This window comes from Budorcas taxicolor, chromosome 5 (assembly GCF_023091745.1).
Source record: "Budorcas taxicolor isolate Tak-1 chromosome 5, Takin1.1, whole genome shotgun sequence".
Classification (NCBI taxonomy): domain Eukaryota; kingdom Metazoa; phylum Chordata; class Mammalia; order Artiodactyla; family Bovidae; genus Budorcas; species Budorcas taxicolor.
The window spans coordinates 40,993,199-41,019,863 of NC_068914.1; the positions used below are offsets into that span (position 1 = coordinate 40,993,199).

General features: G+C 37.1%; 1 protein-coding gene across 1 annotated transcript in view; it reads right to left on the reverse strand.

Moving 5' to 3' along the window:
* Positions 1-567: 567 nt before the first annotated feature.
* The window catches only part of TSNAX (translin associated factor X), a 34,085-nt gene continuing 7,987 nt past the window's right edge, over positions 568-26,665 (reverse strand). Inside the window, exons 4-6 of the mRNA XM_052639486.1 lie at positions 23,733-23,863; positions 5,912-6,039; positions 568-2,226 (exon numbers count right to left, since the gene is read on the reverse strand). Coding sequence (XP_052495446.1) covers positions 1,849-2,226; positions 5,912-6,039; positions 23,733-23,863 — 637 coding nt within the window. The 3' untranslated portion in view covers positions 568-1,848. The remainder of the gene's footprint in view (positions 2,227-5,911; positions 6,040-23,732; positions 23,864-26,665) is intronic.

The window sequence follows — 26,665 nt, forward strand, 5'->3', positions numbered from 1 at the left end:
CCATTGCCCCTTCCCCTATGATGGTAACACCCTAATTCAGTTTCTTGTGTTCACTCTTCTCTCAGATAATGGACACTTTGATACATTAAAGTGATCTCACCTTCCTTTCCACTAGCTGGTTTAAAGGGATATGCATGCTCAGTCACGTCCAACGCTTTGCAACCCCATGGACGTATATAGCCTGCCAAGCTCCTCTGTCCATGGGATTCTCCAGTTTGGGTCAATGAGAGGTGAAAGGATGTCTTTCCTGAAACTCTCACTACCTCTGGACCCATTTTAAGAAATCATAAATCTCTATATTAAGCAAGTCTGTATCAAGTTTCCTGTTAAGGCTAAAAATTCGTAACAGTTTGATGAAGTATTTCTCAACTGATCAAAAAATAAGCTAAACTATTACATTTTAATACTTTATTCAAAGAGTTCAATTTTAAACATCTATAAGATATTCATCAACTTCAAGTGGCAAAAGAAACAAAAATATGTAATAAAACTATTTCAGTATCTTTGAATAGGGAAACCAAAAATACATACTACCACCAGAACAAACAACAAACAAACCTAGTCTATTAGGCATGTATATATTTTATTTTCCTTTAGGTGATAATTTTTGGAAAATTACACTTAAGAATAAGCCCTTGCAAACAGAGCTGCTAATCTTTCCAAAAATAAAATCCAATATCCAGACTCTCAAAACTCACAAAACCAAAAGGAAATGTCTAGTTGTCAGCCAACAGTGCCATGCTCAAGTCAGTTTCACACCACAGGGAATAATCTATAACTAATTTTAGTAGGCAAATTCCAATTCTAAATATTACTAGTGATGCTACTTCTATTACTAGTGATACTACTTGTTATTCCCAACTGTGTTGACAATTGTCTTATTGCTGAATTGTATGTGATAAATCTTCTTTGGCAACTTTTTATGTATCAATTAACACAACTGGACAACTATAAAGATTTGGGTTAACTTAATATTTCAAAGATTTCAAAACTTCATTATGATTATTTAGATGTAATTTCTTATAGATGTTAGAATAGGAAAGCCTCCAAACATGCCTAATGAAATATAATAACAAGAAAAATTACTAAATAATCACTAGCTTTTCAGTTGTGTGTGCAATTATATAATTCAACTCAAACATTAGTGACAATATTACAATGTTAGTGCCAATTCTCTATCAGACTTTCTGTGATAAAGGACAAAAATTCAATGTAGAAACTAACATCTGGGTACCTGTCAATTTTTCTGGAAGGCTGTTTCATATGGATTCAAAATGACCTAAAATTAGCCAGAATATAGTATGAATTCTCACTATAATACCTCATAGAATTAAAGTACATTAATAATAATTTTAATTCTAATTCTATGGAATAAACCTATTTTGGAGGCTTGGCACAATATTACCAAGAAATTGAAACAGGAAACTCAAGTCCAGATGTGTAACTAAGAAATCTTTCTATATATTAAAAAAATCACCAACTTAAACTATAAATGTCTTCCACTAAATATTACCACTCCAAAATTCACACAAAGTAAATTAAAACAGGTATGGCAGAAAGTGCACTCTGAAGCATGTTCACATTTAACAAAGATAAATGACAAAGTTTAGCCAACAAAAATTCAAATAGGCATATATGCAAACACATCTGTATGCAAATTTTCAGGAGTAAGATATAAGAAATGATTCATTTTGGTAATTTTATGTACAGCCTGTATACAATTTAAAACAAGTACAACTGAAAACATTTCTAAAGCCACAATAAAGTCAAATGATATACTAAATAACAGTCTTACAAATTGGTCTCTCTTAGGAGTTCTTAAGAGAAAAACAACTGAGTAATGCTACCCTAAGAAATGCCTTCCTCTTGATCAATCATTTCTGTCTTAACTGAAAAGACATCTGCCAGCATATGTTTTGGAATTTCTGAACCTCTGACTTTCAAGGCATAACAAGCATTCTCCACTTTGGCCAGACTTTGTTTCAAAGTATACAGCTTCTTTGAAACCTCATAAGGTCCAGTATTGCCAATGAATGAAAACCCATCATACACCTGACGTAAAAACTGGCTCACTTCAAAGGGAGTGTCAATGTCCCCATTCCCAACACTGTTAATACACATTCGCATCAACTCTCCAGTTAAATCAGCCACTCCCAGAAGGTAATCAACAGGCGTGATTTTCAGTCTCCAAGTACCGCACTGCTTATCCTGTGCATCAGAGGAAGGCTGGTAAAAAAAAAAAAAAAAACACACACACACACAAAGAAAATACACTGTGAAAAAGAGTGACTATGTATACATATAAGGTACAAAATCAACAGCAAGTCAATTATACTAATCTTCTCTAAATAAAATCATCCATTTTGTTAAATGACCATTCAAGATGTTATAAGAAGAACTCATGCCCTCAGCAAGGAGTTGAATTTACGACTTCAAGATAATTCTGAAATCTAATATTGTATCATTATAAAATCAACCACTGCCAACTTCACTTGACATATAAAATATTCTTAAGGCTCAATGACTTCATCCCATGACAATGACTTACATATTTAAATGGCAAATCATAAAGCCCTCCAGGTTTATGATCCAGTCATGATTTTCTCAGTCACTTAGTCCCTTTCTGGCCTCTCTGTCCCCACTCAGCACTGACCATCATGATTTAACACTCTCTTGCTATATCCTCCTCAGTTTCCTCAGACTCCTATTTTTCTACTGCACCTGCCCAGCAAAAACACACCCTGAATCAGTATTAAAAACTATTCTTGTTAGTGCTTTATTCAAGTACTGAGTACCACTAGGCTAAAAAATAATAATAATGATCACAACTGTATAGCGTTTGTACCACTACAAATTACTCACCAATCCTTTCACTTATTTCTTAGATGGCTCTCGCCCGTCTCTTTGAACACTATTTCAAACCTTCACTACTTTTCTCCTCAGCCCCTTACTCAATCCCAAACCTCTTCACTCTCAGTAAACAATCTTGCCTTCTTTCACTGGCTTGGCTATTTGCCAGATCCCCTGGCATAAGCTCTCTTAATTACCTTATCCCTAAAAACAAAACGAAACAAAACAAAAAAACTTATTTATGTCCACATCCATCTTTACCTTCTATCCTTCAGTCTCAGATGATGAGTTGTCCCTCCTCTTGTTTGAGGTTAACTCTTCCAAATGACCTTGACCCATCTCCTCCCACCTCTTCCAGGACCTTGCTTCATAAGGTGTATGCCCTTGGGCAAGTTATTTCATCTCTCTAAACCTCAGTTTCCTCATCTGTAAAATGGGATAACAGTACCTACCTCAGAGGTTTATTTTTAAGGATGAGATAACATTTACCAAGTTCTTGGCATAGTGCCCAACACAAAGTAAATACTCAATAAATGTTAGCTGCTATCACCATTACCGTCACCACACCAATCTCCTCTCTCCACATCAACTTCTCTCTAACGGATTCTTTCTGAAAGAGGAGATGTCTGAACTGTTATTAAAAGTCTGATGAGACTTAGGTGGGCTGCAATTATATTGAAGGACATTTCAGGCAGAAGGAACTGCAACAGAATGCAGATGAGAATTGTGCTGTGTACTTGAGGAACTAGTGCGGTATTTCTTTAGAGTAAAATTTCAAGTAAGAAGTAGTATGGGATGAGTCTAGAAAGACAGAACAAGGGATAGAGCAAGGGGAGAAAGCCACAGTAAGAAACTGGAACTTTACCTACAGGTAATAGAGACATTGAAAATTAAGTGAGCAAATGACAGAGTCAAATTTAGGTCTTATAGATGATTCTGGTGGCTTTGTATCCAGGACATGACTCCTAACACTGTTGGACTTTTCAGAGACCATATGTTCCAATCTTCTCAATATGGAGTATAAGAAATGAGGTCCCAGAAACACTGCAGGTAGTATCACTAGTTAATGGTTAGAACTTGGTAAGTATCCAAAGTCAGCTCCCCAATTAGCCTGACCTGCTATATTTCATTTCTATTAACTGTTAAGAGAACTGACATCTTTTTGGAAAGAATAGATTATGGTGGGAGTCGTGGGGGGGGTGGGGAAGCGGCTGGTGTATTTATAAGTCATTTATACAAATAATTTTTGCTTAAGAAAACATTACTGTTCTTTGTTTCCATCATTAGAAGGAGTTCCCTGAATATAACTAAAAAGTTGATTTTGAAGAAAAAAGCATGTTAAAAAAATCAACAAACTGTCAAGGAAATAAATTCTGCTTTACTGATAATATATATTAGAAACCAGGGAAAATAAAATTACTTAAAATGCAATTTTTCACAATGGACTTGAAGTATTTAGGGGAAAAATATCAGGATACCTATAACTTAAACTAATTGAGCAAAAAGCATTTAGATGAAGCAAATAAGACAAAATATTACCAATTATTGACTCCAGATCATGTATTACTATTCTCTCCTCTTTTCTTGTGCATTTGAATTTTTCAGAAGAAGTTTTAAAGAATTAAATGGTTTGACACTACTCTCAATATGCAAGTCAGAGCAAAATACCTTCCCCTATTGGATTTCCAGAATTTTTAGCACCAAGATGAATCTCTAGCACTGAAAGGAAATATTATTTATGAATGTGGTCTTAACATTTTGAGAAGACACGTGTATGATTATGACATCCTAATCTTAGAATAATTTACTACATAAATCCTCAGAATAGAGCATTTACTCCCATTTCTCTTTACTTTCTTGCCCTTGATGCTTCCATTCTGAATTACAGAGAATCGAAAGGAAAGTATCATAATTTGCCTAATGTATTTAAGAAGCAGGGTCACATAAGCGCCCCTTACTTCTTTCTGTAATTCAATCTTCACTAAATGAAACTAAAAATATGAAAGAATTTTACTTCTCAAGATGAATTTCCTCAATAAAATTCACATAATTTTTAAAATTGAGAAAATATATGGTTTCCTTGAAGTAAGCTATACCCGTCATGCCAACTTATCTCACTTTTCAGTATTAATATTTTATTAACGTTCAAGAAAATATGCTTTCCATACCTTCTTCCACTTTCTGCCTACCTGATTTTTTAAAATAATAATGAAAGAGAAACTGATCAAAAATAAAGAAAAGAAAAAAAACTGTTTAACTGTACCTTTAAGTGTATTAATATCTTAGGAGACTATCTAATACTCAAAATTTTATCTCATGGCCTGAATATTATATCTTGAAACTCAGGGGAAAAAAACAGTACTTGTTTAAAAGTTGAATTACACTATTTCAGATACAAGCATTATGAACTCAGTGATTAAATCAACATCTCTCACTGTATCATATTACATTGGCCCTTATGACTGCTAACTACTGAGCACCTATGTGGCATGTGCTGTATGCTACCTAATTTAAAGTCTCTAACTCAAATCCTTTAAAACCTTTGAGGTAGATGCCTGGCACAGGGCCCCGTGGCCCACGGTGAGAAACACTGGGAGAGTGGCGAGGGCGCTCCTGGCTTTGGGTTCAGGACACCTGGCTCCCAAGTCGGCTGCACACGTGCGTGACTAGGGCTTGAAAAGTCACTTAGACTCTGTAAAAGCCGTATGTGAAATGAGGGTAGTAATTCTTACCTCGTAAGTTTAATAGAAGGATTGAATGAGATAGTATTTATACAGGGCACTAGCAGATACACAGGAAACTAAGAGTGGGGTTACACAATGACCGCTCCATAACGCTTACATAAATGGGTGCTGTTCCCCCCACCTACCCACAGGTGTTGAGCCACTAACTAATGTATTTAGAAAGACCATTTCCCTAGTTGGGAATCTATGGAATCACACTTTAGAAAGAACATTTTCATCTCAATATTCTTTGCATTATAAGCCAATGAATCCCCTACAATCATCACACTGCTGTGTAAACTATGTAATAAATGTGAAATATGATTTTAAATTCTTACAGTCTTATTTTCTTTCCCATTGTCTTCTGTTGAAAAAATCAACTGTTTATTAATTTCATCCATACTGATAAGTGATCGTGTTTTGATGAAGTGTTGAAAAGAGACAGCCTCCACATATTCCTGCAGTCCTGAAAAACCAACAGGAAAATTACTCAGGAACAACCACTGAATTAGTAAGAATCTCACAGTAATGAACTTCAAACTAATCATCATCTAGCTCAACAAAAGCTTGACGGTTATCTATTCCATCAGCCCTAGATTCGACTCTGAGAACACACCACCTGGGGATAGCTGGTGGGGACTGGCACTGCACTCAGCAAACATTCCTGTGACTGAACTTAAGATGGCTCACACAGAAATCTGTTCAGAGTCTTCCTTGTATTTCATGAGTCCATTAGTCTTAAAAATCTACCCTTTCCTATAGAGAAAGGGCAAAGATTTTCAGAAAAATACTTTTTTTAAAGAATTTAAGAAAGGGCTATTACCAAAATTCTGGTAGGTTTTAACAGAACTTATACAGGTTAGTTTTTGTTCCCTTAAGCAGCAAAAATAGACAATCACATGAGATAAAATTAAAAGATAATTTGGCTCTTCCTTAAAATGTTCCTAGGTCAAAAACCCAAAACACTGTAAATAATGAAGGTTAAAGTGTCAAAATTCAAAATAACATTTTCCTCATACTTCAAATTAAATCCTTTCTGCTTCAGTAGTTGAATTTTTTTTTTAAAGCTAATGAGTAATAATACCAGTTGCACCAGATGTAAATCCTACAGAGCCCACTCTGAATTAGAGGTCAGTAAAGGTCAAAAATACTGCTATACTTTTTCAAGTGTTTTAAAACAACCAAATTCTATACCCATACTTTTCAGCATTATTTTATTATGTCTTCATCTATAAGGTAATACTCACAGGGAAAAAAGTGTTTCTTAAAATTATTATCATTACTGTCAGTTTAAGAAACTTGGTCTTCTTTTTGAAGGCTTTAGTGTAAAAAATAGGAAGAGGAAAATAAGTTCAGAAATAAAAGTCGGACACAACTTAGCGACTGAACAACAAAGCACTTTCTGTTTCCTGTTTGGACACTGATGACTACAATAGGAACTTAAGAAAATCAAATACTGGTACTCTATCTCCTTCACCCCTGGTGCTCCTGTAGACAGGTGTTCCATCGTGACAGGCCAGCCAAGGTGCCTGTCCTCAGGATCAAGATGCAGTCCTAGCAGGACCCTTAACGCAGATGCTTCCTTCCTTATTTGAGGTTTCCCACTTGATGTTCTTTACTGGATGCCGTCAACATTTACACTCACTCAGATCTCTCCCATCCACAGGCCATATCTTTCCTCCCAACTATTGCCCGATATCTCTACTCCCCTCCACAGTTAAATTTCTTAAAGTAGCTTCTTAATAACCACATCTCACACTTCTCAGCCTACTTCATTCCAGCTTGAGCACATCTCTAGGCCAAAACAGCTCTAACTTAAAATTATGCCAGTTAATGAATCTAATGGACATTTTTTCAGTCTTAATTATGTAGCAGCACTCAGCATTTTGACCACTTTTCCCCTCGCTTAAACAAGCTTCCCGTTGGCCCCTTTTACTGCATCTTTTCCTAGTTCCCCTTTTTTCTACCTCTCTGGCCATGTCTTCTTAGTCTCTGCCAGTCCTACGCTCTCAAATTACCTATGCTAAGTCACTTCAGTCGTGTCTGTCTCTATGCGACCCCACAGACAGCAGCCCACCAGGCTCTGCCGTCCCTGGGATTCTCCAGGCAAGAACACTAGAGAGGGTTGCCATTTCCTTCTCCAACAAATTACCTATACTTGGCTTCAATTAATGCTGCCATCTCCCAACTTTACATCTCTGGTTTAGAACCACATATATCCAAACGCATATTTGACAATCCCATCAGAGGGACTTCAAAAATCAACATAATCAACAATGAATTCACAATATTCCTTCTAAACCTAGCCATCTTTGTTTTGCCAATTCTAAGAGGATCCTGGCCTTACCGTCATCTATTTTTCCCCCTCTTTCTCATCCATTCTCACACCACAGACTTTTTAATAGTCTTGTAAATAGTCTTGTTTTGCCTATTTAATAACTATAATTAATAACAGTTTAATAATAATGACCACATCACCACCCTGCTTAAAGCCTAAATAGCTTTCCATGGCTCTTAGAATACAGAGGAAAATCATTAACATGGTTGATAAGCACCTGCTTAATTTCAACCCCCATTTACATCAACTCATGCTATGGGCAGAGAGTTATACATTTATATAGTATATAACTATACCCATGTAGTTATACATTTCAAAGATGGATACGTAAATCCATACAAATCCTTTAACAAAAGTACATTGTTTGAGTAACACTCTCTGAATTTTCCTACTTCTTCAGTATTTCTAGGCATAATCTTGCCCCCAGATTCCTAAAGTTGGCTTACATTTCAGGGCCATGTTGAACAAAAATAGTGTTTTAAATGCTGCAAATACAAGCAGCAAAGTTCTCGTCATGTAAGATTCTATCAGTTGAAGGTGGTGCAAGCAAGCTTCCCTGGGGCTTTATGCTTAAGGCTCAATGATTTCATCAAGCAAGTGTTATCTCAGTGTAATGGGTATAAGCCAGTGTAAGCCTATAGGTGAAGGATGACTTTATCTACACACCTGTAATCTCAAGCTGATTTGACAGACAGGGTACAAATTCCAGTGTGTAGTTCAAGGTAGAGGAAATCAGTCAGAAAAGAGGTTATCACTTACACTGAACCAGTCTCTTCTCTGCTCTCTCACGGTAATACTATGTGATGGTTCATCTGGTGCTCAGGCCAAACACCTGTTAAATGTGGGTGTGAAAGTACTCTCAAGATGTGATTAACATTTAAATCAAGACTCTAGGTAAAGCAGACAACCCTCCAAAATGGTGAGGGGTGGGGGTGGAGGGAACACCCATCCAACCAGCTGAAGACCTTAAGAACGAAGCATGAGGATTGCCAACTAAGTAATTCTGCCCAAAACTATGGCAGAGAAACGCTGCCTAAGTTTCCAGCTCGCAGATTTCAGATTCAAGACTGCAGCATCAACTCTTTAAAGAAATTCCAGCCTGCTGGCCTGCTCTACAAATTTCATAGTTGCTAGCCCCTAAATCATGAGAGTCAAGCCCTTAAAATAAATTACTACCTACCTGCCCCATCCCCCTACCTCATGAGTGCTATTGATTCTGCTTCCCTGGAGACTTTCGGGAATGGTGTGTCCGGTGAGATAGAATGCTCACATAACCGAGTGTGCACATAACTTACGCACATATTTCTGTGGTCTCTCCTGGACTCTGTGCTCGACTGTTTTCAGTTCCTCGCCCACACTGTGCCCTCTCTGACTTCAGGGGATTTTGTATGCTGCTCCCTCAGCCTTCATTCCACGCTCTCCTCTTTTTCAACCCCATGTACTAATCGTTCCACGTTCCACCAAATAGCACCTCTGAAGAAACTGCCTGACGCCACCATATTCTAAGCCACGGCCTTGTTATGTGCTGTCCTGGTGCCATGAGCCCTTCCTCTGTGGCACTAGTCAGGGCTGTGATATTTAAATAACGTGACAATCTGTAACAAATGTCCCCTTCCATCCCTTGCTAGAAGGGCAATACCATGACGACCTTGTTCACTACTTCCCCTCTGTGCCTGATATAACAGGTACAAAAATAGAGTTAAATGAGGTCAATCCATTTTTGAAAACCTATTCCGTAATTTAAAATTTAAAATGTTTTACAGGGACAGTTAATAAATAGGAAAATGTGCATGTCAGAAAAGAGCACAAAATACAATAAATAAATAAAAATTAAAACACAATATATACACTATGATTATAAAGACAGACGGAAACAGGAAAAACTTGTGACTTAACATCACAAGAACTCTTACCACCTTGGCTCTCTGCGTAAGGTGGTTTAAATCATCCTAGAGGAAATCCTGTTACACTGAGATAGTCTGTTTGCAGAGATCACTGGGGGAAAATCATGTCCAGGAATTTGATTCTGTTCAAGGAAAGACTGAAATTCCAGGACCTATCTACCACAATGCTTAAGAAGGGCATCCTAGAGTAAATGTCCTTTCAGGAGTGTTTGGATGTGCAAGGGGAGAAGTGGAGCTCAATTTAGGGCAAGAACCACAGAGGTGAAATGGCCTGCATAACCAAAGAGAAATAATTTCAAGTTTCAAAGTTCAGCAGTGGGAGAGGAATAAGAATTTTTAAAAAGAAAAGAAAACAAGCGTGAAAAAGCAAATTAATATTTTAAATACCATTCCTAATACTGAATGAACTTTAAAAAAGATACTAACTACAGGAGAACATATTGGCAGAACATCACTTCTTTATGAATAGAAACAGGTATCTGGCTGAATTCATTAGTTGTAGAATTATTTTATCCACGAGCCAACTCAAATCATGGAAAATTATTTTGATGAATGTATTTTAAAAAATGATTTGTAGTTAATAAAATCAACTAAGTACAACCAACTTCCAGGACTATGTCTCAACTATAAAACAAAAGTACTAGATACCATGATCTTTGTGGTACTTCTCAAATTTAGACTGGTATGAACTATTCTTCCTATTGAAATATCAAAAAGAATTCATCTTAGTGAAACCAAATTATGTGGCAACTGAACAGGAATGCCATTTGCTTCTGGAACAAAGCACTTCCCTGAATGATGTTGCTAAAATTCTGCAATTTTATGAATAAATGCACATAAAAAATATAATTCACCAAACAGGGTAAAGAACATAAAATCAACCATTTCAACCATTTTTAAGTGTACAGGTGTGCTGCATTAAGTGCACTGACTTTGCTCTGCAACCAATTCCCACCACTGGGCATTCCCTGAAGGTCCAGTGGTTAGGATTCCATGTTTTCAATACTGAGGGCTCAGGTTTGACCTCTGGTCAGTGAATTAAGAGCCCACAAAGTCACATGGTTTGGACTCTCAAAATACACACACACAAACAAAAACAAAAAACTGAATCTCTATGCCCATTAAATGACTTCTCATTCCCTCTCCTTCAGCCTCTAACAACCAGTATTCTACTTGGTCTCTATGAATTCAGCTCCTCTGGGTACCTCATATAAATGGAATCATATGGTATCTGTCAGACTTCCCTGGTGGCTCAGTAGTAAAGAATCTGCCTGCCAAGGCAGGAGATGTAGATTTGATCCCTGGGTCAAGAAGATCCCCTAGAGAAGGAAATGGCTACCTACATTAGTATTCTTGCCTGGGAAATCCTATGAACAGAGGGGCCTGGCAGGCTACAGTTTATGGGGTCGCAACAGAGTTGGATGCGCCTGAGCAACTAGCCAACAAATGGTACTTGTCCCTCTGAGACTGGCTCATCTCACGGAGCATGTACCCGTATTGTAGCATGTGTCAGAATGCCCTTCCTTTCCAATTTATAAGGCCAAACAATACTCCACTGCACGAATACACTGAATTTTATCTATTCACCCATCGATGGACACCTGGGTTGCTTCCGCCTTTCAGGTATGGTGACTAACACTGCTATGATGATGAGTGTACAAATATCTGCTCGATTCCCGCTTCCAATTCTTTTGGGTATATACTCAGAAGTCTCCAACAACAATTTTTTTAAATATAAAAAAAAAATATTGGTAGTGTCTAAGTCGAGTGTCAGTGTAAGATAATGCATCTGGTAGTTGACACATCCAGCTTTTCAGAGCTCACTGTAACTTTACATGGCTGTATTACTATCCTTACTTTATGGATGAACAAACTGTGGCTAGAAATTCACTCAGACCACTGAAGGAGTAACTTCAAGCCCTTCTCACTTTACCTTATTCAACTCCATGTAAAACATACTCATTTTTTCTCATTTTCCCCACTAAACCCCTAGGTCAGTTTTTCTCCAAGCTTCGTTTACCTGTATTCTTTCACAATTCTGTGCTAGTCTGTGCCTATGTTGCTCTCTCTCACATCTTTTTCTACCTGTAAAGAGTTTAAATGTTCTGATACATTCTAATCAAGGTAGCACTCATTTCTTCAAACCTACTACATAAAGCTTATACTTCAATTAAATGCTTCAGTAGGCTTTGCATGATCACCTGTTTTACACCCTAGAACTAGGAAGGCAAGAATCATCCCTTTGATACAACTCTGCTCCTTTCTCCATTCCCCAAGACAGTACTTCATATACAAAACTGACTCAGATGCTTAGTAAACTGCTTCTAATGCAATTTATAATAGGACTGTTCCTCCTCAATAGCTTTATGAAACTCAAGTGTTTTGACAAAAATATTGGTATTTGGTATTCAAATGTTTAGAACTATCTAATTGTCCTTTATCTATAGTACTCTGGATTTAAGTCCACTAAGAAAGACACATTCTTACAAACTTATAGAGTTTAAACCGATGAAGTTCAGAATTACAGGGCTTATCTGATTTATTTTCATACAGGAAAAAAAGGATATGGAATAAGAGCCCTAAAAATTCACCTGTGGTATTAATCTCTATTAAGGTGGGTGGCTGTCAAATATTACATTTTCAAGTTTATCTAAAGTCATTATTTAAGTTGTTCTTGTGGTGTGTTTGATTAAGTCACCTCAGAGATAAGGGGACCAACTTCTACTCCATAGAAATTAGGTTTCAATATATACCATAGAGAAAGTTCAAGGACATCTGGCCCCAAACACTGAAAGCATTTTTGGTCACATCTAGGTAAAAGGATGTTTAAACAAGTTATGTTCCAACTTGATGAAAAGGACATCCGCTATTTCCAGTGAATAATCCCCAAGGTGAAAATTTTCAATCTACTGCCATATTCTATCAAACAATGCCTTCCCCTTCTGCTTCTGTCTTGGATGAAACCCAATTAGAATTATTTACAAAATCAGCTGTAAGAGAGAAGTCTGTAGGTTGCTTTTATGTAATTTGTTATTTTCCATCTTTTTCTATGAGAACATGTACAAGGAAACCCAATGAAAGGCTTCTGATTATTTTTATTTATTCTTATAATATTTAAGCAATATACATTCCGCCCAAATCTCCATCAAAAATCATACAGTGATTTCATCATAACTCAAACTACAAATCTCAACTTTCTTTCCAAGCTTCTAGTGTTATAGAACACTATCTGACATTTGACCCAGCAATTCCTCTTAGTATATACCCAAGAGAACTGAAAGCACGTGTTCACACAAAGACTTGTACGAACATTCATAACAGTATCATTAACAATAATCATAAGCAGAAACAACCCAAATGTCCAAAAACTAATGAATGGTTAGACAAAATGTAGTATATATGCACAATGAAATACTATTCAGCTACAAAAAAGAGAGTGCTGATAGAAGCAATGACATAGATTAACCCTGAAACATTATGCTAAGTGAGGAATTCAGACACAGAAGGCCACACACTGTATGATTCTGTTTCTATGAGATGTCTAGAACAGGCAAATCCATGTAGACAGAAAGCAGATTAGTGCTTGTCTTGGGATGAGGGAAGGGAGATGGGGAATGACTGCCACTGGGTAAGGGGTGTCCTTTAGGGATGATGAAAATATTCTGGTATTAGCTAGTGGTGATAGCTGCACAACCTTGTGGTTATGCTAAAGATCACTGAGCTGTACAATTTAAAAAGGTTAATTTTATGATACATAAATTATATCTCAATCTTTAAAATGGCATTTATAGCTATTTTAAAGAATACAACCTGAATTTTTTCACAAGTTACCTTTACCAGATTACTGAAACATTAAAATCACATCTAGGTTTGATTCACAGGCCACTCTGCTAAAAAAATGTATTCTTAAACATGTAACTTGTATACAGACAATAAATATGTACTACCAACAGTAAAACAAATGCAAATCCACTAACTGGGATTTTTGTCTATCTGAGCAAGGCTTTTACTTTACCACTGAACAGTGTATGTTAGGCAAATCGGTATTACTGAGTTTTTACCTAAAATGAAAATAAATTTTAGGATTTAGCATACTATTACAGATTAATTCTGCTAAATTCCACGGGGAAGAGAAACAACTTTTGTTAACAGTTATGTCCCAGAGTAAGAAATGCTTTCCACGAACATATACCATTTAATTTTCAAAGCACTCCATGAAGCAGCTGTCACAGTTCCCCAACAAAGCAGCCCAGGTCTGTTTTGCAGCAAAGTCTCTTTCTCTGCTTCACCTCACTGAGTAAAGTTTATCTGTTAAAAGCAAACCTGAATGAGCAGAAAAGTTAACAGCAATCTGGAGAGCTTCTGAATCCCCTAGAGCTGACTCTGGGACCCTGGGAGAGGATCACACTCTTCTCCTATTGCAATCGCTAGAATACTTCCTGAAACAATTCTTGTCAGCACTTTCAACTCACTTGTCCCTTGGAGTGATAGTCAAAATATTTTAACAGGAATATAAATTATTACCAATCAATATAAACCTAGAATTTTAAATGTATTCTTTTATTCCCTTAAAATATTAAAATACACGTATTATAAAACCTGCTTCCCAAGTGATTTAAGATACATCATAAACAATCCATCAAACCATCCTGATAATTCTTCAGTCATTTCTTGATTTTCAGATGTTGCTGGCATGATCTTTCATTTGACTTGTCTTTCAGCTAAATGAGCCATGACTGATACTGGGAACATCACCAAACTTTTCCCATGACTTCTTCCACTAAAATGATGGTCACTAGGTGACTGGGGATCCTGCCCATGTGGGACTTTACAGGCCTGCCTCCATGTCTGCTTCCACCTCTCCCTACCAGTCATCAAACCTCTGCTCTGTTCTCATCGCTCACCCTCTTTAACCACTGGAGGATGAAGAGAGCAGAGGAGGAAAGGAAGGAAGCACAATCATGTCCCTTGGGTGTGTGTGTCCTTTGGTTGTCTGCTAGGACCCAGGGCAGTCCCCTCCCCAGACCCCTTCCTCTGCATGGAAACAGCTGCTCCCCTCTCCTGAATGTGTCTCACACAAACCAAGGTTCCCTGAACTGACCTCACAACCTGTTACTGCAACCTGAGGAGACAGGCTTCTGCTACTGGGACCCTAGCTCATCAAATATTCCATTCTATTTCCTTCAGCTAAGATTCCATATGCAGTCTTTGGCTTTCTTCTCTCTCTACGCTTACTCTGGACCATTCTATCCTTGTCTGTAAATTCAACTACAGCTTATAAGTGATGCCTCCAGGGCTGTAACTGTGCCCCGAGTCTCTACACCCACCAGGGAACTGCTCGGGTGCCACATTAACCACATCCAAACCCCAATCTGTCTTCCATCTCTTAATAAATAACATCCGTGCTTAACCAGCTGGCCAAACCAGAAACCTAAAGGTTTTCCTAGTTTATTCCCTTTTCTTTGCACTTTTTAAAAAGGCCATATTCTAAGAACATGCCCGTTCCTCTTCCTCCCCACTGCTTAGACAAAATGGAGATGTCCTAACTCCACACCAGGAATGACTGCCAGAGCCTCCTGACTCACCTCCCTGCCTCCAGCCTTCCTCCCAAATAAATATGATAAAATCATAAGGGAAAGCAGACTTGAAGTGAGGATATCTGAGGTCCAGAAGTCAGACCGGTCTCTTACTAGGTGTATAAACTAAGGGAAGTCTATTAAGTTGCTGCACTTCAATTTCCTCATTTGTAAAATACAAACATCTACCTACATTGTAGGTTTTATATGAAATAATACGTCAGTGTCTGGTACAAGAGCCCTCTGTAACTACTGAATTAAACTGCAGTGGGAATTACTAAAATAAGAATGCTGGGCATTAACTTTTGTTGGAACAGTATTCTGTTGTTGCTGCTACCGTTCAGTCTCTAAGTCGTGTCTGACTCTGTGACCTCGTGGACTGCAGCCCGCCAGGCTCCTCTTTCCTCCACTCTCTCTCAGAGTTTGCTCAAATTCACGTCCACTGAGTCGATGATGCTATCTGACTATTTCATCCTCTACCGTCCCCTCCCCCTTTTTCCTTCAATCTTTCTCAGTATCAGGCTCTTTTGGAGCTTCAGCTTCAGTAGTGAGTGTTCAGGGTAGATTTTCTTTAGGATTGACAGGTTTGATCTTCTTGCTGACAATGGGACTCTCAAGTCCTCTCCAGTACCACAATTCAAAAGCATCAATTCTTTGATGCTCAGCCTTCTTCATGCCCCAGCTCTCACGTCCATACATGACTAGCGGAAAAACCATTCCTTTGACTATACGGACCTCCATCAGCAAAGTGATGTCTCCGTTTTTTAATAGGCTGCCTAGGCTTGTCATAGCTATCCTTCCAAGTAGCAAGCTTCTTTTAATTTCATGGCTGTAGTCACCATCTGCAGTGATTCTGGAGCTCAAGAAAATAAAATCTGTCTCTATTCCTACTTCTTCCCTATCTATTTGCCATTAAGTAATGGGACTGGATACCATGATCTTAGCCTTTCGAATGTTGTTTTAAGCCAGCTTTTTCACTCTCTTCTTTCACCTTCATCAAGGGGCTCTTTAGTTCCTTTCCACTCTCTCCCACGCTCCGTCATTAGGGTGGTATCATCTGCATATCTGAGGTTGTTGATATTTCTGCTGGCAATCTTGATTCCAGCTTGCAATTCACCCAGACTGGCATTTCACATGTTGCACTCTGTGCATAAAAGTTAAATAAGCAGGGAGACAATATACAGCCTTAATGCACCCCTTTCCCAATTTGGAACCAGTCAGTTCCATGTTCGACTCTCAATGATGCTTCTTGACCCACATACAGGCTGCTCAGTGGACAGGTAGGGTGGTCTGGTACTCTCATTTCTTAATGAATTCTCCACAGTGTGCTGTGATCCACACAGTCAAAGGCTTCAGTCAATGAAGGAGATGTTTTTCTGCAACTCCCTTTTTTTCTCCATGATCCAATGCATGTTGGCAATTTGATCTCTGGTTCCTCTGCCTCTTCAAAGACTCAGCTTGTACATCTGAGGTTCTTGGCTTATGAACTGTTGAAGTCTAGCCTGAAGGATTTTGAGCATAACCTTACTAGCATGTGGAATGAGTGCAACTGTACAGTAGTTTTAACATTCCTTGGCATTGCCCTTCTTTGGGACTAGAATGAAAACTGACCTTTTCCATTCTGTGGCCACTGCTGGGTTTTCCAAATTTGATGATACCTTGAGTGCAGCACTTTAAGGATCATCTTTTAGGATTTAAATAGGTCAGCTAGAATTCCATCACCTCCACTAGGTTTGCTCATGGTAATGCTTCCTAGGGCCCACTTGCCTTCACATACTCCATCATGTCCAGCTCTAGATGACTGACCACACATTAGGGTCATTAAGACTTTTTTTGTATAGTTCTGTGTATTCTTGCCATCTCTTCTTAATCTCTTATGCTTTTGTTAGATCCCTTGCATGAAATATTCCCTTGTTATCTCCAATTTTCTTGAAGAGATCTCTAGTCTTTTCCATTCTACTGTTTTCTTCTATTTCTATGCATTGTTCATTTAAGGTGGCCTTCTTAGGGAGGGGGGTTCAGGAACACGTGTACACCCGAGGCGGATTCATGTTGATGTATGGCAAAACCAATACGATATTGTAAAGTACTTAAAAAATAAAATTAAATTAAATTTAAAAAAGAAGGCCTTCTTATCTCTCCATGCTATTCTCTGGAACTTCGCATTCAGTTGGGTGTATTTCTTCCTTTTTCCCTTGCCTTCTGCTTCTCTTCTTTCCTCAGTTATGTGTAAAGCCTCCTCAGACAACCACTTTGCTTTCTCACATTTCTTTCACTTAGGGATGGTTCTGGTCACTGCCTCCTGTACAATGTTATGAACCTCCATCTACAGTTCTTTAGGCACTCTTTGTTTACCAGATCTAATCCCTTGAATCTATCTGTCACCTCCACCGTATAATCATGAGGGAGTTGATTTAAGTCATTCCTGAATGGTCCAGTGGTTTTTCCTACTTTCTTCAATTTAAGCCTGAGTTTTGCAATAAGGAGCTCATAATCTGAGCCACAGTCAGCTCCAAGTCTTGCTTTTGCTGACTATATAAGACAATATTTAAAACTTCCTTAAACAAAGCAATGGTTTTTTTGGTCTTCTTTCCAATGTATTAGCTCATAGTTTAGAGGCCATTATTCTTCCAAAATGTCACCCTAGCTCAATGTGCCTGATCATATTAGGAAGTAATAATAAATTACTTTAAGGGACACTATTGTTAGAATAAGGACCTCTCTGACTTGGTGCATGTATGTTCAAACTGAGTAGGAAGTTCTCTCACCCATGCTTCCTACTTAGCATTCCCACCCCAAGCCTTACCAACTGACAGATGTCAAGAGTAACTTGATGAAACAGGATTTCAGAAAAACAGTAAGAATGTTCAGAGATAAAAAGAGAAACTGGGTGAAAAGACCTGCCTACACTTGGGACAGTCTAAGTAGTGTGTATCCAACATTTACCTTAAAAGAATGGTCATAAACAGTCTCTGTGACCCAGAAAATGCCTATGACAGATTTTCTCACAGTTACAGGATTCACCACGAAAGTTTGTAATATGATATAAACAATTAATTGCAATCAAAGCAGTCACAAAAAATGTACCCTGAATCATCTCATGTTTAAATGCAAATTTAAACTACATATTTTAAATCTGTGTAATTAAAATATTTTATTAAATAAACTTAATAAAATTTATTGATATTTTATTATGTAAATTTAATAAAATTTATTAATATTTTATTAAAATATTTTATCTATGTAAAACAAAAGGAAGTGAGAGTCTTCAACCAGATACAGGATCTAAGATCATCAAATGAAAGCTGCTGGCTTTGCAGAAAACATTTACAGTGTAAAGTACCAGATACTAACTAGCAAAGTGAGTTAATATAAAACATTTATCAGGGTAGATAAACAAGTCAGATTCCAATTCCAATACCACCTCTAAGCTCATTTACAAAATGAGGTGGTACCACAAGATGTCTTCCAACATCTCTTTCAGTTTTAAAATTATTTTCACATCAGGCAAATGAATGCTTTCAAAGCAAATTAAAATACATGCAGAAAAAAACATAAACCTATCAACATGCATATGCCTGGATTTCCCACTAAACCAAATGGACATCAAATTATTGAACTGGGCAGAGAAAAATTAACTATCCATCAAATATATTTCCCTGCCTTTGGCACAGAGACCATATTTCCCATTCTTCCTTGAAGTTAGGTGTGGACATGTACCTGGCCAATAAAATGTGGGCAGTAGTGATGGATGCCATTTCAAGAGCTGGCCCATAAAAACCTTAGGCATGACTCTGTACTTATCCTTTCCACAACCTGCCAGCTGTATGTTGATATCCTGGCTCATCTTGGAAACCACAAACTGGTAATGTCAGAGCCCCAAGATCCTGGGTCTATGAATGACTAAGTAGGCAGAGCACACTCAAACCACCATCGCAAAGCCTGGACTTCAAATGAGAAAGAAATGATTCCTATTTTGTTAAGCCACCAAAATATCGTAAGTTTATTCATTTGTTTCCTGTGAATGAATGGGAAGCTTCATTCCCATTTGTTCCGGTAAAGCACCTGAACTAACATCTCTGCATACAAAATCTCACAAAAAGAAAAATTCAATGTTTAGCTATATCTTTTGCCCTTCACTAAATTCTTCCATTATTTATTCCAAAGGCTTGCAGATCTTTATGTCTTCATGTTCACTTTTTCACTAAGCTGTCTCAACTGTGCTAATATACTGAAATGATATCAAATTTTTCTGTACTGATATGAGCTTTATAATGTCTGTAAAGATTAATATTGATCCTATTTTTGTATTATATCTAAGCAACAGCCCCTGGAAACATGTTTCCTTTTGGAAGCAACAAAAAACAGTCAAACAAAAATCTGCAAAAGCAAATCATTAGATAAAAGATTTGGCTGAACAACAAGAACAAAAAAGCCCTTTTAAAATACTTTTGCTCTTCATTCTGTCAACATTTATCAAATAGCTATTAAGTGTCTAGGATACACCAGTTAACAATAACAAAAAACTTTCTGTAGAGACTTAACAGAGGCCACATTCTAGTAGAGGAAGAGAAACAATAAAGAAACATAATAAATAAGGAGATCAGAGATTATGCCAAAGTTGTTAAGTGCTATGGAGGAAAAAAAGAGCAACACAAGAGTTATAATGTGTCCTGGATTATTTAAGAAAAACCTTCATATTTGGGCAAAGAGAAATTTAAGCAATATAAAGCCTTTACTTGGGGTAAGGTTCTAAAGTTCAACAGGTAAATTAAATCCACACAATAAGCAAGCAGTGGTACCACTTACTAGCTTATAACCTTGAACAAGTTGCCTAACTCTTGTAAGTCTCAATTTCCCCACTTATAAAGTGGTAAAAATATTTATGTCTCAGGGATACTGCAAAGGTCACATAAACATAAATATTTAATATATAAAGAACAACAGTTTTAAAAAATATCTGTAGCTGGCCCAAAACACACACTCAACCCATCATTCACATTCTTGGATAAGAGAATTAAAATATTAGTTAGTGTCTGAACTTAAGTTTTCTGCACTAGGATGTCTCAAAATTAAATGACAATTTTCAATATTATCACAATGATATAAATTAAACCAAAAAAGTATTTTTTTCTTTGAGATGGAGGGCATTTCCCCCAACTGTTAATTTTTCAACAAGAGGAAAAAAAAAAACAACTAAAAATATGATAGGGCACCAAAAAGTTTTAAGTGATTTATTTCAAGTAACTAATTATTTGTCATTTGTTTAACAATCCCTTGGGACAATCTGTAATGTACTCTGATAAGAAATGTGTAGAAAACAGACCTAACTTTTTGTTGTTGTTCAATTATTAGTAGGATACTCAATGTTTGAGCTAACACAAGTATCCCTTAGGGAAATGCTCTGCGTGCCATTAGCACTATTCTTAATGAGGAAAAGCACGGAACTCCTTTAGTTCAATGCCAGAATTGTTTTATCTTCAAGTCAAAAGAACAACTATTTGGAGTAACACCAAAACAAGCATTTAACAATTACAAGCAGCAAGCTATTCATAAGCATCACATTGTTACTGCTACTCTAATTATAAATAAACTTATTTTATCAAGTAAAATATCTATGAGCAAATTTTTAAGTCCCAGATGCTTCTCTTGACTGTTTTATTCCTTAACTTTAAGGAAATAAATCTCTATTGCATCAATTTAAAGAACCTCATTTTATTTTAAAGACTTCCTAAATAAAAGTGAGATACAAAGAATCCTCAAATATTTAATTCGTGAGTAATCTCAAAACGTACAAATCTAAACAAACGTCTTAAATGGAATATGTACTTAGTCACTCAGTCGTGTCTGAGTCTTTGTGACCCCATGAACTGTGGCCCACCAGACTCCTCTATCCACAGGATTCTCCAAGAAAGAATACTGGAGGAAGTTACCATGCCCTCCTCCAGGGAATCTTCCCAACCCAGGGACTGAACCCAGGTCTCCCACATTGTGGGCAGCCACTAGGGAAGCCCTAAATGAAATACAGTGCTTATAAGCACTAATCCTCATACAATTCATAATCCTGTGACTATGATTTAATAATTCATAATCCTCAGTGATAGTGAAGTGGGAACATCTGAAGAAAGATTCCTTCCATCTCACTAATGCCCTAACTAAACTTTTTCCAAGAGTTAGTGCTTCCTTCCTGATTTAAGAAACACTCTACTGATTCAATGAAATGTCCCCTTTGCCTTTCTTCCCCATTCCTCGGTTTTGTTCTAAAAGCCAAGCATGACTTCTTAAGTAACATTCTGTGTGTCACTATTCATATGGTCCTCGCTCTTATTTAAAGCTTTTCCTTACACTTTACTCATTGATAAACGAAGGACCTACTACATAACCTACTGGGCCAAATGAAGCAAATCAACATCTCTAGATTAATTATGCCTCTTTCTGAACTTCACATAAATGGAATTATACAGTTAGATACCCTTTTGTGTCTGCTTATTTTGTCCAACAGAATGAGAAATTCGTATTTGATGCTGCACACCTTTACCCTTTTCTAATGCTACATGGTTCTACATTGGACAGCTACACCACAATGTACCTACCCACTGACCTGCTGATCTTTTACTTTTGGGATATTATGATTATTGCTGTTCTGAGGTCTCCTGCACATGTGTTTTGGTGATATACTCCTCACTTTTCTTGGGTACGTAGCCACAAGCAATCACATGGTAGATGCAGGTTTTCGGCTAGATGCTGCCAAACCGTTTTTTTAATGGCATGGTCAGTATTTACAATTTAGTTATGCTGGTGACTGAATGGTACCTCATTTGGTTTCACTCTACACTACTCTAGTGAATAATGATGCTGAGCACTTTTTCATGAATATTCATAGTCATCTGAATATTCTCATTCTGAGGCCCCCATTCAACTTTTTTTGTCCATTTTTAAAATTGACTTCTTATTGATTTGTAGGAATTCTCCACATATTCTATATGAGTTTTCTATCTAAGGTATATATTTAAACATCATCTCTCAGACTTCAATTTGCCTTTTTGCTTCCTTAATGATGTCTTTTGATAAAGACAATTTCTTAATTTTAACAAAATTCAATTGATTCAATTTTCCTTTAATAGTTAATACTTTCTTCTATCACTTAAAAAATAAATCTTTCCTACTACAAGGTCATAAAGACATTCTCACATGTTTTCTTCTAGAGGCTTGTTTAACTCTCACTTTAACTTTCTTCCTATCATTACCTCTGATCTTCTCTCCCAATCCTCCCAAATTTGTCATATGCAAGGCTGTGTGGCCTGACAACATAAACGGAATTCATAAAGCCTTTTTAGTTATGTGTGCTATTAATTTAAAAATCAAATAAATCCCTGATAGTAAATAATAAATTATGAGGATAGAAATGTATCTCCTTTCAGAAGATACCATAATGACTCTTCATAAAACTATTCTATCACTTTAGCTTATAATAACGTTATCTTCAACTTTAACTGATATATGCAGGCACTTTCTCTTACTAATTATTAAGACATTTCAACAACCACAAGTTGACATTTCTGAAAAACAAGTGCTGAAACGATAAATATTCAGAGTAAAATTGAACATATATTGAACAGATACCAAATGAACTCATTTCTTACTACTGAACTGACCTGAGCTCAGTGGAATCAGCTCTTCGACAGAAAGCAACTTCCACTTACTTCTACAAATATGAATCAAACTTTGACTTTGTCTTTCCGCTAATTTTAGAGTATGTCTGAATTATACAGTTCTCTCTCCTATCAGTGAACTCACAACAAGAAAAGGATGAAGAGGATCAGATCAAGTACTTTAAACGTTTGTGCAACTGATTTATAAATGGTGATAATCACCAAGATCCAATACTCCATGAAACTTTTTAAATGAATATATAAAACCCAGTATTATCCTAGAATTCCCAGTATGGAGTCGCACTATGAGATGTTTTGGTCCATCTGGCTAGGTGATACCTCCTTTTTATGAACCTACTGTGACTGAAACTTAAGAGCCACAAGTGAAATATATACTCAGTGGGGAATGAGATACACCCTGTCTGAATACACTCTACTCATTCAAGAATAAAGTTTCTCTATTAAGAGTGTCTCCTCAATTACTTTATCAAAATCTATCAATAATTATCACTACACAGGAAAATAAAGCCAAGTAAGAAATTATTTTATATTACTACTCGGAAGTCCCAATTTTTTAAAGCCAATAATATTTCACTAAGTGTTAACTGTAATTCATGCAATGCATACATAAATCATTTAACATTACTATTTTCTTTTAAACATTACCACTAAAGTACACCTAGACTCACCTGTAGTAATGGCTCTGTGGAACTGATGCATGTCTTCTACTGAGAGCTCTTGGGCTACCTGCAGTATCTTTTGTCTGACACCATCCAATTTAACTTCTGATTCAGTCAATATTTCTTCCATATCAGGAGCACTACAATCAAGATATTGGGAACTTTTCAAATATCAGCCAGATGTTTTGATAGTGAAAAACTGAAATAAAATACATATCAACTAATGCACAGCTAAATAAATATCCTATGTATCTTGAAATTTCTAACTCAAAAATACAACTATAATTTTATTAAAAATAGGTAAAAAAATGGAAAATGCTTTAATGTAATATTCAGTGTAGAAGTATAAGAAGCTGTATTTATAACATAACTACAAGAGAAATTATGTTCATAAAAATATGATATATAGATAAAGAAATTGTGGTACATATATACAGTGGAATATTACTTAGCCATAAGAAGGAATGCAATTAGGTTGTTTGCAGTGATGTGGATGGACCTAGACTCTGTCATACAGAGTGAAGTAAGCCAGAAAGAGAAAAATAAATATTGTATATTAATGCATATACATGGAATCTAGAAAAGTGGTACTGATGAACCTATCTACAGGGCAAGAATAGAGATGCAGATGTAGAGAACAGACGGTGGACACTGCAGGGGAAGGAGATGGTGGGACAAACTGAGAGAGTAGCATTAAATTAACATACATAGTTCACATCAGTTGCTCAGTCGTGTCCAACTCTTTGGGACCACACAGACTACAGCACGCCAGGCTTCCCTGTCCATCACCCACTCCCGGAGCTTGCTAAAACTCATGCCCATTGAGTTGGTAACCATCTCATCGTCTGTCATCCCGTTCTCCTGCCTTCTATCTTTCCCAACATCACAGTCTTTTCCAATGAGTCAGTTCTTCGCATCAAGTGGCCAAACTATCGGAGCTTCAGCTTCAGCACCACTCCTTCCAATGAGTATTCAGGACTGATCTCCTTTCATGTGTAAAAGAGATAACTAACGGGAAGCTACTATATAGCACAGAGAGCTCAGCTTGGTGCTCTGTGATGACCTAGCCAGGTGGGATGGGGTTGGGAGTGAGGCTCAAGAGTGAGGGGATATATGTAAACTCGCAGCTGATTCACGCTATTGTACAGCAGAAACTAACACAACATTGTGAAGCAATTATCCTCAACAACAACAAGACATCTAGAGAGGTCTACTTTTAGTCAGATGGAATAACATGAACAGGATTTGTCATCCCACCATAAACAACTAAAGAGAAACAAACATATAAAAAATAAATAAATAAAAAGGTTTTCAGACATTGTGAAACAAGCAGCATAGGACAGCATGAGAGTGAAAAAAAAGGACATGTGCCCTGTGACTATTCCTGACTGCCTGAAGAGTTTCCAAGTGACAGTGTAGGCATGAGAAACTTAGGTGGCCCCTAGGAGTCTTCCGCAGTAGAGGTGGAGGAGATGGGCGTTCACAGTGGTCAAAATGGCTAAAACTTGCAAGGCAAAGAAACAAAGGAGAAAATACATGCAGAGAGTTTCGGAGATCTACAGAGGGGACTACTCCTGTCTTCAGTTGAATTTTGATTAGTGCAAACTTGTGAGGCTGAAAAAAGGCCCACTCTAAGTGAACACACAAAATAATCTCAAGAGCCCAGACAAGACCAGAAATAGTTGATTCATCACTGGCACACGGGCACTACAAAACATATTAAAGGAAGTTCTTCAGGCAAAAGGAAAATGATGCCAGACGAAAACATGGTTCTATTAATAAAGGAATAAGGGACACCAGAAATGGTAAATATATGGGAAAAGATAACTTTAATTTAAAAAATCATATTGTTTAAAAATAATAATGTATTATGGGGATTAGTACTTTTATTTAAAGTACTAATTTTTAAATTTTAAGTAAAAATAATAATCCCCAAAATAATAATTATTTTCACTTAAACAATATGACTTTTTAATTAAAAATTTATCTTTTTCCATATATTTACCATTTCTGGTATATTATGGGGATTATAGGCTAAGCCTATATCTTCCCTGGTGGCTCAGAGGTTAAAGCATCTGCCTCCAATGCAGGAGACCCGGGTTCAATCCCTGGGTCAGGAATATCCCCTGGAGAAGGGAATGGTAACCCACTCCAGTATTCTTGCCTGGAGAATCTCATGGATGGAGAAGCCTGGTAGGCTACAGTCCACGGGGTCACAAAGAATCGGACACAACTGAGCGGCTTAACTTACTTATAGGCTAAGTCAGGTGGCACTGCAGTAATGAATCTGCCTGCCAATGCAGGAGTGCAGGTTCCACCCCTGAGTTGGGAAAATCCCTCTGAGTAGGAAATGGCAACCTGCTCCAGTATTCTTGCTTGGAAAATTCCATGCACAGAGGAGCCTGGAGGGCTACAGTCCATAGAGCCACAAAGAGTCAGACATGACTGAGTATACACCAATAGGGATTATAAATAAGATAGAAGTAGCATGTATTTCAGAAGTAGTACAAAGGCCAGCCAAGCTTGTAAAAGTGAAATGGAAAAGAAAGAATAGAATTACAGGGTTCATATATTATAGGCAAAGTGATATGCAAGCCGTCCTTACTCTGCACAGTATCATGTTAACTGAAATCTGTGCATATCAACACTGTGACCTCAATTTACAAAGTAACTATTACCACAGAACCATGCAAAGAAAGACAAGATTCTGAAATGCACAAGTTTCAGTTAACATGGTATTGTACAAAGTACGGACAGCAGGCTGTGACAAGTCATATATTACAAACCATAAAACAACCACAACAAAAACAAAAAAAAAGTACAGCTAATAAGCCAACAAATAAGATAAAAAATGGAATTATAAAAAATACTCAATCCAAAATAAGGCAAAAAATAAAAAGGAAAATGGATCACAGGTTGAATTTCAACCATGTCAATAATCA